We start from the raw sequence: 17,382 nt of genomic DNA on the forward strand, positions 1-17,382 counted from the left end.
TCATAGACATGCTAAGTATCAACTCCAAGGTACCAACCACATCAATAGTAAAGACAGGCACAAATCCCTGGGGTTTGATCCTCAGCATCACCAAAAAAAAAAAAAAAAAAATCCTCAGTAAATAAATAACAGCTTGAGAGTCTGACTGAGAGTCTGAGAGAAACCTAGCTATCAACCCTGTTATTATTACTTAATGCAAACTTGGGCAAGTGACTTCATTTCAAACTATTTTCTCCTCTGTAAAGTCAGATCAATACTTACTTTGCAAGTTGTAATGAAAAACTGATAAGGTAATATAAGGAAGAGTGTGTAGTAAGTCCCTCAGTAAAGAGTAAACATCATTCTACTTACTGTGTAAGACAACTAAGCAAACGAAAGAAATAAATGTCCTAATAAATCTTCACTAGGACATTGACTTTTTAGAGATACTCATGTTCCCTCCCATAGCATTCCCTCAAAGCATTTATTAGAATCCCGAGAGGTCCAAAGAATTTATCTTATTTTGAAGCTCTTTAAAGAATATTCCTGCCTCTTGTTTATTTATTATTTCCCTTTACTCCACATAGTTCTGACTTTGGAACTGCTCAATGCGGCCAAGTCTGACTCAGAGTGGAGGTTTCAAGAGTGAATTAACTCCTGGTTGTAAAGCCACCAATTCTAGTCTATCAAGAAGCAGGTTTTAACAGGGCATGGTGGCACATGCCCATAATTCCAGCAACTAGGGAGGCTGAGATAGTAGGAGCATGAGTTCAAAGTTGTCCTCAGCAACTTAACGAGGCACTTGCGACTCAGTGAGACCCTGTCTCTAAGTAAAATACAAAAAAGGGCTGGGAATGTGGCTCAGTGGTTAAGCACCCCTGAGTTCAATTCCCAGTACAGTACAAGAGAAAAAAAAAAAAAAAAGCAGGTTTTTCCAAGGTCTCAATTTTAATTTGGACATTCGACAACCTCTTCATGTCAGTGAAAACTCCAGGAAAACTCCCAAGCAAACTCTCTTGTCCTTCCAACCTAGCCAGATTCGTATTCCAAAACGCTTTTGAAAAAAGTCTGAAGTGAGGTCTCTCTTCCAAATTCTAGTGATAAAACATCCCCTAAGTCTTCAGTTTCTCTTAAATTCTGCATTAAATAAATACTCTAGCTAAAAGCCAAATTTAGGGACAAGAAACAAAAAAGAATAATTAACAAGATAAAAATCATCCTCTTTTTTTTCTTGTTTTTAGACCAGCAACCTGTTAGTTTGTCCACCTACCTGGTTTTGCACTGAATACCTAAGTTCATACACGTTTAAAAAAAAATGGGTTACATTTAAAAAATTATGTATTTTATGACAGGAATCTGATCTCAGACAATCATTTTGTGCAATAACACTCTAAATCACAATGTACTCTAAGATTTCAACCGACATTTAACCCACAGACCTGTCTATTAATGGCAGGCAAATTCATTAATCTGTAATTACTTTTCCCCACTGCCTGGTAAATACCTCAGGCTGATCAACATAAGCATTTTTGCTCATGCTTAAAAATAAAGAATTTTCTACAATGTTAATTTATAAGGATTCAAGTTAGTGATCAACAGGCATGAGTCCTTTAGTTAGTCTTTTACAGAAAAAAATTATTTCTGTAATGATTACAATTCAAGAGGAAAATAGTTTCCTACCTTCACTTTTTTATCCACTGAGCAGGTTGCTATAAATCTGTCATCTGTAGAGAATGCACAACAAAGCACTTCATCCTCATGAGCTTTGATTTCTAGAAGTTTCTCTCCTGTTTCAGCTTTGAACACCTATACAAGCAACAATAAAATCTTTACTATAAATCACTGAACTCACCACATAATAAAAATCTTTCTTTAAAAGATCTTAATCACTGTTATTTATAAAACAGAAATGAACCTTAGCAAAATCATTCAAAAAATCAGAATTTCTGTCAGAATTTGTAAGCCTTCACATAAACAGAGAACTATCCATTGTTACATGTTGATTAATACCAATAAAAAGAAATGGCTCGATATAGCTTCAATTCTTGTGACCATTTTGGCAAATTCCTAACAATCAAACACAAAATATTTAATGCAATATGTTTTCTTTCTGGAGCTCAGAAACCAAAATTAGTAATCAGGTACTATAGAAAGAAGGCATGTAGTCCTTACTTCGGAAAGACCAAAATTATTATAAAAAGTTTAATTAATTTGACCCTATTTCCTTCAAAATTAACAGGTAGAGCACAAATGCTAACAGAAATAATTTAGTTCAATTACTATTTACATCCAGAAACCTATTTCTAAGCCTTTGATAAAATAGTTATTGAATCACCACTTTTTCATCAGAGTCCTATCCACTACACTATTAAGTCCTTATGTCTTTTAACAATTATTATTTCATCATTACCCATAGGCAGCAAATAGGTGGCAGATAACTGACAGGGAAGTTATCTTCTTTGTCATGTGGCAAATTTAGAATTATGAAAACACATAACTATATCTTTAAAATCTCTAGAGAAAACTTTCATAAAATATTCAAGAGAGCTAGGCATGGTGACGGCATGAGCCCATGATCCCTGCTACTCAGAAGGCTAAGGCAGGAAGATCACAAGTTCTGGCCAGCCTGGGCAACTGAGACCTTGTCTCAAAATAAAGAGAGCTGAGAATGAAGCTCTGTGGTAGAGCACATGCCTAGCCTTTGCAATCCCAATCAAGAGATTGGGATTCTCCACTACTTCTAAGTTTTAATTTTCTTTAATTTTGGCAGTTAAACATATTATACTCTGCACAGGATTGGGTATATGCCTTTTTCAACTTGTCTCAAAGAGATTGTTTTACCTGTAAGGTTTTATCAGCTCCACAAGAAGCTATTCTCTGACCATCCTCAGAAAAGCATGCATGGTAAACAGCATCTGTATGGGGGCGGACAACTAAGCGGGAGAGATTCTTGATGGTTTTTTTGTTTCTAAATACAAGGAAAAATGAACAGAAATCTAGTAAGGGAGAGTAAAAGGCCTATTTCTTTTATAATAGAAACTATCTCGTAACATGGTTACGTTTCGTAAAACATAAAATTCTTAAATTATTAACTGCAAATAAAAACACAGTTCACCTAAAGAAAAGACATAATTCAAGAAAAGTAACATTTTAAGAGAAATGTTACTCTCTATCAAACAAAGTGCCATGTGTCACAAATGTCACTGAGTTGAAGGAAATCTAGTTTATCAAATGTCTTTTTCTATTTTCTTTTGATATACTATTAATTATAACACACAGCTAAAACATTATGTAAGCACACTTTTGAAAAACCTCCATCTCTTAAAATTCAAGAAAGGATTACAACATGAAGTTCATTTCCTAACTAAAGCATGACACTACACCCACCATTATGGTGATGATTTTTTCTAACTACAATTACTCAGACACAGAGGAAAAAAGACACAGCAATGTCATTTTCTTTGTATCTTAATCTAAGGAATACCAACTATTCCATTAGTATAGATATTATATTGTTGCTCACAAGGTAAAGGATAATGGAATGGAATATGTACTTAAAGCAGCAGAAAGCACTAGAGTAGTGTCCGAATTTCGTCTATATACACACCAGTCACTTTGGATATAGGTAAATATGTTAAAAAACACTGTGCTTATTTGGAGTCAAAGATTAGGAGTTAAATCCATAGGGCAACCTCACTTTATAGGGTGTGAAATTAGACAAATAACTCAATGTAAGATCCATTTCCTTATATGTAAAGGAAATAATATTCACTATAAACTACAACTGACACAAAATACTACTGTTATCATTCTTCAAAAAAATGAACCATATACAATACAGAACAAATGATAAAAGAACACAGAAGTAAATCAGTCTATGATCCTGCATAGAAACTATGTATTATATTTTAATAGAAGTGATAAAACAAGTATAAGAACTAGAGTGATGAGAATTAGATTAAGAATATAGTATTTCCCTTTGATCTGTCTACTCAATTCCCCAAAGCTTAGAGTGTGACCTTTACAATGACAGGCATATAGTAAAGGACCAAAAATATTAGATAAATAACAAATGATTGCTTTGAAAATTAAAACTCAATTAAATTTAAGTTTAGAATAATCCACACCTTCTACAATAAACAAACAGGTTTCTAGTACTGAAATTAAGCATTCTTTGATGATGGCCTGTTTAAACCCGGGTATAAAATAAATCTGTGAATGAATATGATAGAATGTCACAGGTTGAAATGCAGTTGGTGCAATAGGAAAAACAAATAGCAGGAAATAGCAAAAAAAAAAAAAAAATTCAACAATTCCCACAGGATCAAGAATTAAACCTCTGCCAGTTTGATAAGACAAAGTATTAAGATTCCATTTTAGCCATTAACCAAACAGGAATTTATTCAATCTTCTACAAATCTCTACTGAACATCAACTATGTGGACCAAGCAAAATTCTAACTGCTATTCTTAATGACAACCTCTATCACAAAATGCTATGAAATGGCACTCTTAGGTAAGAGAAATTGAATAACTTTCCCCTAATTACACACAACTAATAACTACCAGAGCTGCAATTCAAGCCCAGGCAGTTTAGAACCAGTTTTTTTTTTTTAAGATTTTATTAGTGCGTTATAGTAATGCATAACAGTGGGGTTCATTCTGGCATATTCATAAATGCATATAACGGTGTGCTCCATTTTAGTTTCCAGTGCTTCCTTCTCCCTTTTCTCTTCCCTCCCTCTACTCTGTGGGAGGCCAACCTTACTGAGTTACACTCCCCAGCTGGGTGCTGAAGCACTCAGTCACAGAAATGGGTGTGTCTTGCCACAGCCCCATGGGTGAAGCTATGCTCACCTGTTCCTTTGTAATATAACCCCTTGCCCTGTTTAGGATGGAATCTTCCATGGAGGTGCCTTGTGTGTGTCCCCTCCTCTTACTGTGCCCTTGGGTGTGGCCTACCCAGGTGGCGGTCAGCCTGCTGACAGTGGACATCATGAAGATGGACTCAGCTCCCTGAAACCTGACCCCTTGCCTCATTTGAATGGCTTCTCCTCAATAAAAGGGGTCAGCGCGTGCTCTCTCTCTCTCTTTTTTTCGGACCCTTAAGGTCAGAGGAGCCGTCACAGCAACCCCAAAGAAAAAGGTATTTGTGTCTCTTGTGTGGTTATTTCGTGCGGCCCAGTTAGCCCAGTTTAACTAGAGTGACCCCTGAGCCTTTTAGTCGCGAGAACAGAAACCCAGCACTACTCTATTGATCTTCCTTGTATTCAGGGTTTGGATTTTAACCTCCTAACTATTCTACAATATAGAATATATGGACTAGTATGGGAGAAAAACAAGTAAGCATATCATCACAATAAAGGGTGGCAAGGGAGTATTTTAGAATACTAACAGATCTCATGTAGTTTCAGTAAGTTAGGAGGGCTGCTTCCCTTCTTTCACTTCTTCCTGACGGAAGTGAAACCTCCTCATGTGAAGAAAATGTTAAAGAATGATTAATTCTAGGAAGTGGGAAGGTAGGAGAGGAAAAGAAGTCTTTGACTTCTCGTTTTACATATTTATAATTTTTTACTTTAACCAGGAGACATACAAGTTGAAAAACCAACCAAAATTTAAATTTAAAATTAAATTTTAACTAAAAAAAATTTTTAACTCTCTCATCCAAGTTAATTACTCATCAATTCTATCCCAATTTTAATACATACTTCTGCTGCTGCATTTATCACATTTTATTGTAATAAGCTTCTTTCTTCACTATTAGATTATGAACTCATTAGAGAAAGCCTGGACCCCTAGTAAGAGTACTTAGCACAGCAGAGAAAGTCATATGTTTGCTAAATTACCCTGAATCAAGGGAATCATCTATAATTTATTTGAAGAAGGTAAGGGCCATAAAAATCACAGATATCAACCTGGAGTTCAATTTAGACATAAATTATACATGTGAAGAGAAAACCACTCATGTTTATTATATCCAGCTATAAGAGAAGCATGGCACATGGAAAGAGAATGAAAAATAAAGCTAGACAGACCAGGACTTACGTCCCACTCAGCATGCCACAAAGCTTAATCAAGTCTCACCTCTCTGTACCTCAATGTTTTCATCTGTCAAACAGGACAATGAATATTTACCTTACAAGGTTATTCTGAAGACAATATAACAGACATTAAATAGATGGAAGTTTACATAAATAAAATGAAAAGATATTGACTTCTTTAAACCATCATGTCCCATCATCATATATATTAGACACCTATAAAAGCCTATAGAGTTCTGTAATACATCTATAAAACTGCTCAATTTAAGTTTTTACCAATGTCCTATTAATATGACAATGAGACACAATGGATTAAGAGGCAGAAGAGTCAGGATCCAGTAGACATTTAATAAGAGCTATGTGTTTGAGGCAAAGTGCAAATTTCTTTACAGCCATTATCTCATTTAAATTTTCACAAGAAACAACATTTACCTCAAAGAATTGTTCTCTCCATTTTGCATATGAGAAAATAACCTGTAACTTGTTTGAAATCACAAACTACTAGATTTCAGCACCAAAACTCAAACCCAAGTCTGTGGCTCCAGAGCCCATGCTCTTCATCACTGTACTAGATTATTGTAAGTCAAGCATCAGGTATTAATAGTTAGGATGGCCTGTCAAAATGCCTTATGGGCAGCTATTTCTATGGATTTCATAATCATTTTCTCCTATGCTTACGTCTCTGGAACTTTTCACTAAGTAAGAATACTTATTAAAAGTTCCAGTTCTTTCCAAAGTAGTTACATCTTCCTGGAGTGAACTTATTCATTACCAGAAAAATAATGATATAGTTAGCACTCCACACCCTTTGGGGTTTCTCCCCTAACCTACTTACATCCACTCCAGGTAAAGCATCCCGTTATCGACCTCCTGCTTGGCCTGCAGCTTTGCTTGCTGATAAACTTCTGAAGTTTCTGGTTCACAGAGACCCAGTTGTACAATATTAGGAAATGGCTGTCGTCCAAGAAGGTGTCCATTTAAAGATAAAAACTCTTGAAAATTCTCACAGACTGCACAATCCTATGAATAAACTGAAATCTCTTAGAAACAACCAGAGTCAAGATCTGACATCTTTCTGCTTCTCTGATCTTGTCATTTTAAAGATTTAAATAAAATATTCTCTATATGAACTAAAATTTTAATAGCCAACCATTAGGTAACAAATACATAGTGATTCTCTTCTTCCTTTAAATACAGAGTAAAAAATCTCATTATCAGACACATTTCTTAACATTTTTTTTTAAATACTGAAAACCTTACTTTCCCAACTTTCAATCTTTAATCCGACCTACATTCCCAGTAGGCAAGGAAGCAAATTACTTAGAGTGATAAAAGGTCAAAGCAAGGAAAATAGCTATTTTCAACTATTCTATTCTGCTCGTCCCCACCATTAAGCCTAGAATTAAATGTAAAAATGAGATGTACTTTAAACACAAACTTTTCTTTTACTAATACATACCTTTTCATCCAATATATGCCTATATTCCACAAATTCATGAATCAGATGAGCAGGGCCTACAAGTTCTGTTTTGGCTTTAATCCAGTCCAGGGAAAACATTAAAGCACAAAGTTCCTTAAGAAAAAGAAAAGGAAAAAAGTGAAGTTGGCAGTACTGTTAAAAAGGTTAAAGAGAGCCAGCCGAAACAAGGATGCACTCGAGCTGGAGAGCCTGATGAGGACCTGGACTGACATCCCATCACTAGTCATCCTTTCCTGATCCTCTGCGTTATCCTCACCACTCTCAAACTCTACCGCCTCGTCTGGACCCTGGTGAGTACCGACTTTCTCCTCAACCAATCATCCACTCCACGCCAGGAAAAGCCTGCCTTGGTTCCAGACCTGATCACTGTGGCCTGGGTGAGTGTGCATCTGCTGAGCATAAAGCCTAAGACTTAATACTCTTGAACTTAAATGAATGTCTGTCATTAACCCGTCATGATTAAGTGTGTTTGCAGTGCTTAGAATTAATCTAGAATTGTTTGCTGTGAACTGATTATGTCTATTGCAATGCCAAGCATTAAAGATTATGGTTTTCTTGATTTAGAACCTATAGAGTGAAATTGTATTGAGTAATTTGAGTGAATAAAGCATTTAAAGGGGAAAAAAAAAAGGTCAAAGAATTTTAACATCACTATCCTAACACCACTCAGAGAAACTTAGCTGATATCTAGAATTTAAGACAAAAAGGAAGCTAGCAAAAAGGAACACATCAATAGTTTCAAAGAAACATAAAATGAGCCTCCCATCTTAAAATCAAAATAAATTTCAGTTGGACTAAAGATTAAAAGAGAAAATAGAAAACCCATGCTAAAATATGGGTAAATAATTTTGTAACCTTGGGGTGAAAGAAACCTTTATAATGAATGCAACAAAGCAAAATACAAAAAAAAAAAAAAAAAAAAAAAAAAAACAACATCCAAAAATTCAAATCCTCAATACAGTAGAAAGCAATACAAGCAAAATTTAGGGAAAAAAATCAGGAAAAATATTTATTTGCAACACACACAACAGAAGAGGGCTTAATAAATTATCCTTTATAGAAAATTATAATAAAACAATTTAAAAATATCCCAAAAGGAAAAAAATCAGTAAAGGAAAAAAACAAGTAAATTCACAAAATAATATATATCAGTAGCCAAAATTTCACCAGTGATCAAAGTGAAACACAGAAATTATCATTTTAAATAGGTTTTAAAAGACTAAAGGAATAATATTAGCTAAATATCAAAGGAAATAGACATGTTTATCTATTGTTCAAGATATAAAAGCACCCTTCTTAACAGCAGTTTGGCAATCTAGATTCAAATTTAAACTCTATGCACTATTTAAACCAGAAATTGTATCCTGAGACAACATTTAACCCAGAAATGTATCCTAAAACAACAACCACATGAGTATAATTAACACTCCATCTATCAACCACCTGATTAATCATAGTGTACCTATAATAAAATAGAATACAGCTTTAAAAATCATGTCGTTCTAGGGGTTGGAGTTGTGGCTCAGTGGTAGAACGCTCGCCTAGCACTTGCCAGGCCCTGGGTTCGATCCTCAGCACCACATAAAAAAATAAAAAGATGTTGTAGATATGGTGTCCATTAATATTTAAAAAATAAATATTAAAAAAATCATGTCATTCTATTTAAAGAAGATGAAAAGACAATTATTAAATACAATTAAGAAGTAAACTTCTGGGCTGGGATTTTGGCTCAGCGGTAGAGTGCTCCCCTAGCAAGGGCAGGACCCAGATTCGATCTTCAGCACCACATAAAAATAAATGCATTGTGTTGTGTCCATCTACACCAAAAAAATATATATATTTTTAAAAAGAAGTAAAATTCAATATATACAATGTTATTTCTATTACAATTCCCATTTTGGTTTTAAAGAACAAGTGTGTTTATCTAAGTAGCAAAATGAACTATACACAGAATTATTAGCAATGGTGTAATTGATAGACCCAACCTGATTTTCTCTTAAAATTGGGAGCCATCTCGCCACAAAGTCATGAAAAGCTAATTTTGGCTTTACTATAAATTACTGAAAATTCTGAACCTGCTTGGAATGCCTGCCGGTTCCTTGAACTCACCCATGCCTGGCTCTCTGACCAGACAGCAGCCCTCTCTAAAAGTTTTGTGACGCCTCACAAATCTTGGCCTTCCCTGGCCAGAAAATGACCCTCTGTGAGGCTCTAATGACCTTCATAAATTCTGATGTCGGGGCCAGCAAAAATGTAAACTACCATTAGTGTTATGCTTGTCAGAGTTTTGTTATCTGTAACCCCCCTTTGTGTAACTTTCTGGGCTATAAAGTTGGGCTGCAGGAAAGCTGGGGTTGCTGTCTTGTTCCCTCGGTTTTGGGTGGGGGAGGCAGCCCAGCGGGTGGAAATAATAAGCTTGCTTTAATTTGATTTTAATTGGAGTCAGTGGTCTTTTCTTGCGTCCTGGTCTAACAGTAATCTTCAACTTTCTTTTCTATAGATGTTTTCCTAAAATTTCCCAGTGAAAATAAATTATTACCTTTAAGAGCAGAAAAAAGGTTAATAAGAAAAAAAAATAATTCCTGCCACACTGATATATTTCAAAAGTTTTTGGGGGTATTTGTTTGCTTGTTTTGGGTACTAGGGATTAAACCCAGGGGCACTCAACTACATCCCCAGCCCCTTCATTTTTATTTTCAGACAGATTCTCCCTAAATTGCTCAGACTAGCCTTGAACTTGCAATCCTCCTGCTTCAGTCTCCTGAGTAACTGGGATTACAGGTGTGCACTGTCACATCCAGCCTCCACTGCTTCTTATAGCTTAAAAACAAATCCTTACTGCCCACAAAGGAAAACTACCAGGAAGAAGAAAATCAATTTTTAAGTAGTTCATTTACTATAGTTACTAAGTAAGATAACTTCAGTTCAGGTAAAAACAGTAAAAAAAAAATTACATAAGCTATGATCTTATTTTTACTAACAAATGTCTAATCATAGGACAAAATACATTTATAAACATGACACTGAAGCAAAACACAAAAAAGAAAAAGTGGTACATTTAACTACATAAAAATTCCAATCTCAATCTGGGCATGTAGTTCAGTGGCAAAGAACTTGCCTAGTAGGTGTGAGGCCATCTTCAGTTCCACATACACCAAAAAGAAAAAAAAAAAAAAAAGCAGTATTTTAAGAAATAAATAAACCAGGGGCTGGGGTTGTGGCTCAGTGATTGATTGCTTGCCTCGCATGCGTGGGGCACTGGGTTTGATCTGCAGCACCACATAAAATAAATAAATAAAATAAAAAATAGTGTCCATTTGCAACTAAAAAAATTTTTTTAAAAAGAAAGAAACAAAGAAAAAATACTTGAAGCACATACAGTGAAAGGAAATTAAGATAAAAGAATTTTCAAATATGTCATCTTACTTTGTGCATATTGGCACTAGCCATGTGATAAGCCAGAAAGTTGTACCAATACATGCAGTCCTCCTGATCTGGGGAAAGAGTATGCAGCTGGTGATACCTCTGAAACTGAGTGATCATCTTCTTATGTAGATCCTGAAACAAAAGTACACATTTCAGAGGACAGAAGCAATAGTAACTCCAGCTTCTAACACTATTAAGAATGTAATTTCTGGGGGCATAATGGAGTATAATTTCTCATTCTTCTCGTTATACATGCTGTAGAATCCCACCAGTTGTATGTACATAGGGTAATAACATCTGATTCATTCTACTAACCGTCTTACCCTCCAGTATGGCCCTCAGGCACTAACAAGTCACTTCTTCCCACCCTGATAAACTCTGAAGACTGGAAGACTGTCCTGCTGATAGAGGGAAAGGTGCCAGATAAGAGAGAAAGGCAAAAAGATCAGAGTGGAGACAACCAGACCAGTGTTTTAACCCCAGGTTAAATGATGTCACTGAGAGATGGCTGGCAACTGATAAGGATTAAAGGGGGGTCCAAAACCCCAAAATTTGGTATAAATAATAGAGCAAATGAACAGACATTCAACCAGCAGACAATGATGCCCTCAGGCTGACAGCCTAATGAGGACCTAGACATTTCCTTGTTGACCTGATCCTCTGCATTTTTGTCATGGCTCTCAAACTCTATAGCCACATCTTAACCATGGTCAGAACCACAACTTCTCCCTATGACCCCCTCCTCAACTGGCCATCAGCTTCACCCCAGGAGAAGCCTGCCTTGGCTCCTAATCTGATCACCAGTGTCTGAGTGAGTGTGTATCTGCTGGACTTAAAGCTTAAAGCTTGAGACTTTTGATCTGACACTTGAATTTAGCATGTAGAGAGAATGTCTGTCATGAGCCTGTCATAATTAAGTGTGTTTGTAGTGCTTAGAATTAATCTAGAATTGTTTGTTATGAATTGATGTATGTCTATCGCAGTGCCTAGCATTAAGGATTGTCATTTCCTTGATTCAGAACCTATAGAGTGAAATTATATTAAGTGATTTGAATGAATAAAACATTGGAAAGGATAGAAGCGTGTAGACATTCTTTATTTCTCCCCCTGGACTGCATAAGTCGCACCTTTTGCCCTTCACAACAGATTCAATCTCCAGTACCCAACAAAAAGTGTTAAGGTTATATAAGATGTTGACATTAGGAGAAGACAGGTGAAAGATTTAATACATAGAAATTCTCGGTACTATTCTGTAATTTCTGTAAGTCTAAAATTATTTCAAATTAAAAATATTTAAAATTGAAAATTCACAGAGATACAAGTACCTGAAGTTGGCTGCGATTCTTCTCTGTAAGAAAATCTATTTGAAGATCATGTAAATAATAACGAAACGACTTTCCATTCCGATCACAGAATAGGAGAGACTTATTAACAAACTCCTGCAATATGTCTTCAACTTCTTCAGTTTCCATGTCCCAGAGAATACATAATACCTGTGAATTATTTTAAGTATTTAATGTGCCGTAGAAGTATATCAAATAGGACTTTAGAAAAGTGTTAACAGGTGCTGGGGCTGGGTCTCAGCGGTAGAATGCTTGCCTAGCACATGTGAGGCCCTGGGTTCGATCCTTAGCACCACATATATATAAATAAATAAATAGATAGATAGATAGATAGATAGATAAATAAATAAATAAATAAGAAGTGTTGGGGAAAAAAAGAAAAAGTGTTAACACACACAAGAAAAACTGTTATCTCATATCCCTAGAAAAGAATGTCTCCATTTCATAAAAAGCCCAACTATTCTCCACATAGAAAGAAAAAGATGTTGGATGCTTCCCCAGCTTCACCAGACTGGTATGCACTCAACAGAGAGTCCTTAACGGAGACTAAGAGTAGAGGACTTGTGTTCCCCCCACCCACTACCTTGGTCCTGTAAATCATATCCTTCCGTTATCCTCTGCAACATGTCCTGCAAATGTCCTTGGAACTGTATCATAAATATCCAATGCTGAGAATTCTGGTCTATGTATTACCTTTGTAGGCACCTTAACATCCTTCTGAAGGATAGAAAGATCTGTGTAATAATCTTTAATGTCTTCTCTGAGCATTTCAACACTTATAGACATGGCTTCATCCAGAGCCTCATAATCATAAGATGAAGATTTCCTTATTCTCTTAAACTGCTTGTTCTGTAGTTGCCTGAGGTAGTATTCCCACCGGTTGGGAAAATCACGTAAAAGTGCACCAATTAAAGATACCACAAGAGGAGAACCTAAAAAACATAATTGTAATAATACCATCTTATTTTAAAAATCACCACTAAGTTAAGAAACAACTTAGTCTTAAGAAACAATTCCCGCTGCATGTTATCCAAGTCTTAAAGATATATCTAACTCCTCTTTTACTTCTAGGTATTTGTTTTAAGAAAATCATCAGAAATAAAGAAGATATCACCGAAGGATACTCATCACATCATAATTTATAATAGTGACAAATCTTTAAAAATGTAAAAAATGTTCAATAATAGAGAAATAGTTGAATAAATAAAGGTATATCACAATATTGTGCCATTGGTAAATTTTTTCAAAAGCTACTTAATACCATGGGAAAATGTTCAAGATGTATAAAAAGGACAAGATTCAAAACTATGTTAACCAGGACTAGGGCTGTAGCTTAGTGGTGTAGTGTTTGCATGTGTGAGGCAATGGGTTCAATCCTTAGCACCACATAAACAAATAAAATAAAGGCATTCTGTCCACCTACAACCACAAAAAGAATGCAAAAACTGTGTTAACCATTATAATCTTGATTTCAAGGAATTGAACTCAGGGGCACTCAACCACTGAGCCACATCCCCAGCTCTAATTTGTATTTCATTTAGAGACAGAGTCTCACTGAGTTGCTTAGCACCTCACTCTTGCTGAGGCTGACTTTGAACTCTCAATCCTCCTGTCTCAGCCTCCTAAGCTGCTAGGATCATAAGTGTGTGCCACTGCACCCGGCTATAATCTTGATTTTGATTTGACTATAAAAAATTTTCAGTTCTATATGTGAAAAGACAGTACAATAAAATTAAAAGGCACATAAAAAACTGGAGGGAAACTTTGCAAAAACATGATGAAGCGCTAATAGCTTCAATAGGGAATTTTAAAATAAATGTTAATATATATCACAAAAGAAAAGTGAGACATGGATAATTTCTTAAAATTCAAATATCCAATAAACAAGTATGATATCATAATGTACATATTTTGGTTTTTATCCAATGTCCCTGGCTCCTTAACTTTCTCCCAAAGACAGGCCACAGAAACTAGAATTTCTCTTTCCTGAGGTGGGTCTTAGAAACTCTATCTCTACCTTTCTTTCTTGGAGCTGGCTGTAAAGAAATATAGATCTTATAGATCATAAGACCCCCATTTCAGAAGGGGTTCTGCCCTATACTAGAAGGCAGGAATGCTTCACAGAGAAAACAAGAAGAATCTGCATCAACAGGCCTTGCTGGGTTTCCCCTCTCAGTTTATTAGCATTAGATCATACTCTTTTTGTCCAGTCACCTTTCTACACAGCTGTCCATTCTTCAATCCTTCCTATGCAATAGTTTCCATTAAAAATACAAAAGGACCTAGTTTGGACAAATACTAGGTAGCTGAACACATGGAGGTTCCTAAGGGCAACAGAACTAGGGACGGCATGGAAGCTCTGTACCCCTTCCTCAAAACTTGCCCAGTGGATCACTTTGTCTGTATCCTTTGTAACAAACCAATAAATATGTTTCCTTGAGTTCTGTTAACTGCTCAAGCAAATTGACTGAGATTGTGGAGGGGTGACAAGAACCTCGATTTATAGCCGCTGGGTCAGAAACACAGGTTAAACATCTTGGAGCTTATAACTGCCATCTAAAGAGGAGGTAGTCTAGTCTGTCTCCAGGGAGACAGTGTCATGATTAAATTAAATTAGAGGCTAGCTAGTTGGTGAATACTGAAGACTTGATTGCTTGCTTGGTGTATGGAGAAAAATCTCTATACATCTGTTGTCAGACGTGATCTTTCTTATCAGAGTACAGGAAGAAAAACTGAATCGAAACAAGCAAAAAGTTTAAACTCATTAAAAGAAAGTACAAATTAAGAAGACAATATCAGCTTTTACTTATCAAATTTGAATACTTATTTTTATAAAATCCCAAGCAAAGAAATTCTTAAATTTGACTTTCACTATATTCCTCACTCTTTGACAGTAAATGTCATGTCTTCATTTCATTTTTCTCACTATTGCAGTCTCCATAAGATATTGTGGATAAGCGTTAAATATTATTTTCAAGACTAAAGGAGTACCATATCGTGTATCCATTTAACGTACCAGAGAAGGACTTAAAATACTAAATATTCTAGAAAAGTTTAAGGATATTCATGTGCTAAATTGTCACATTCATTAGCTTAATTTACAAAAGGAGAATCATTACCCCTATAATCACCCTCATACACAAAATAAGTAACCATACCTTTGCATTCTTTTATAATACTATGAGCTTGTTCTGGCAAATCTGCTTTTTTCATATTAACAAAAAGGGATAAAATTTCAAGTCCTTTTTCTTTTCCAAGGCCACTCTCCACAGGGACTACATATTTAGGACCTGCAACAAAATTGCAAGACATAGTAAGTAATTTGGTATTCCATATATTTCAGTGTAATTGAATTAAATAATGAATACCTTTAATTTAGTACCTTTACTAATAAAGGTATTTAAAAGTAAGTTAATAATCCTTACCCATTACTGAATCTGTAACACTCTTGTCTCTGGTTGTAAGAAGAATCTGACACTGATTGTCAAAAGCTTTTAAAACCCAAGAATCCCAAATGTCATCCAAGATCAACAGAGACCTAAATTTTAAAAAATTAAAAATAAACATAACGAATCACTAACAACACTTATTTTAAGCTTCCTTAAAAAAATCACATAAATGTGTTAAAACCTACTGATTTAAAAAAGAAAAAAAAAAGAATAGATGGCTAATTTATGATTCTTCTTCCATTCTTTGCTATGTTCCTTTCTCAATATGCTAATTCAAACAAGGAAAAAAAATAGGCTTCCCTTTCCCCATACCTCAGATTAGAACATATTAAAATCAGTGTCCTACAAAAAGAAGACTGTATGCCATAAAAGTATTAGCAATTAATTCAGTCAGTCATCTCTTACTGAGTGCCTAAAAAGTACTATCAAAGTAATAGGATTTTCCCAATTTGGTCTTTAAGTATACAATTTAAAATCAAACAAGAACTAATAGGTTAACATCAGAATGAATTATATAATAATGATACTATGTGACCATACTCTACCCGTAACACTCACAATTTCATGTGTTCCAAGGTAACAGAAAGCTCTAGCAAAAATATTACTTTTCATTTGGCATACTAGTGAGTTTTTTCAAAGAAATCAATTTGCTTATCTAGAATAACAAAGAACTTCTATGCCAATTCATAACTGATCTCTCCAAAAACTTTTTGTTTGTTTGTTTGGTACCAGGGATTGAGCCCAGGGTGTTCAACCACACAGCCACATCCCTTTTTTTATATTTTATTTTAGAGACAGGGTCTCACTGAATTGCTTAAGGCCTCCCTAAGTTGCTGAGGGTGGCTTTGAACTCATGATCCTCCCACCTCAGCCTCCCAAACTGTTGGGATTACAGGCGTGCACCATCACACTCAGCTCCAAAACCTTTTTAAAACTCACAAGAACAGATAGGGAAAAAAATATAACTAAAGACTATACTTTCAGGGATCATTTCTATAGTATGTTACTAGAGAAGTTATACAAATGGAAGAAATGATTTACAGTAGAAGGGGTAGAGAGAGAAAAGGGGAGGGGAGGGGAGGGGAGGGGGGATAGTAGAAAATAAGACAGACAGCAGAATACATCAGACACTAGAAAGGCAATATGTCAATCAATGGAAGGGTAACTGATGTGATACAGCAATCTGTATACGGGGTAAAATTGGGAGTTCATAACCCACTTGAATCAAACTGTGAAATATGATGTATTAAGAACTATGTAATGTTTTGAACGACCAACAATAAAAAAAAAGAAAAAAAATATATATAACTAAAACCTGATGACAAAATTATACACTAGCATTTTTATCTGCACAGCATACTACTATAAACTACAAAAAAAAAAAAAAACAGGGTACACACATAGGTTGGAAAACTGCAAAAGCATAAACCAAACGATGCTCAGAGAAAAAAAAAAATGATTGACTTTCCATGACCTCATACATCTGACAATGGTTGCTAAAATGCTTTCCTAAACAGAGGTCACTTTTAGTTTTGCAAAGAAGGGAAGCAGAACAAGGAAAAAGTTACCAAACAATTAAAGTGTGAGTAGCTAGTAATCTCAGTCCTACTTCCTCCTAGAAAGTAGATGATTAATGACTATCAGGGTGAGAAGATGATAGAGGGA

General features: G+C 35.3%; 1 protein-coding gene and 1 pseudogene across 1 annotated transcript in view; one reads left to right on the forward strand and one right to left on the reverse strand.

Moving 5' to 3' along the window:
• Apaf1 (apoptotic peptidase activating factor 1) overlaps nucleotides 1–17,382 on the reverse strand; it is a 78,754-nt gene that overhangs the window by 43,469 nt on the left and 17,903 nt on the right. Inside the window, exons 6-14 of the mRNA XM_026397316.2 lie at nucleotides 15,694–15,806; nucleotides 15,427–15,558; nucleotides 12,962–13,200; nucleotides 12,251–12,418; nucleotides 10,926–11,057; nucleotides 7,479–7,592; nucleotides 6,855–7,039; nucleotides 2,821–2,947; nucleotides 1,660–1,785 (exon numbers count right to left, since the gene is read on the reverse strand). Of these exons, the coding sequence (XP_026253101.1) occupies nucleotides 1,660–1,785; nucleotides 2,821–2,947; nucleotides 6,855–7,039; nucleotides 7,479–7,592; nucleotides 10,926–11,057; nucleotides 12,251–12,418; nucleotides 12,962–13,200; nucleotides 15,427–15,558; nucleotides 15,694–15,806 (1,336 nt within the window). The remainder of the gene's footprint in view (nucleotides 1–1,659; nucleotides 1,786–2,820; nucleotides 2,948–6,854; nucleotides 7,040–7,478; nucleotides 7,593–10,925; nucleotides 11,058–12,250; nucleotides 12,419–12,961; nucleotides 13,201–15,426; nucleotides 15,559–15,693; nucleotides 15,807–17,382) is intronic.
• On the forward strand, nucleotides 16,686–16,764 carry LOC144255193 (small nucleolar RNA U3; annotated as a pseudogene).

Source organism: Urocitellus parryii, chromosome 5, assembly GCF_045843805.1.
Source record: "Urocitellus parryii isolate mUroPar1 chromosome 5, mUroPar1.hap1, whole genome shotgun sequence".
In the NCBI taxonomy this organism is placed as follows: domain Eukaryota; kingdom Metazoa; phylum Chordata; class Mammalia; order Rodentia; family Sciuridae; genus Urocitellus; species Urocitellus parryii.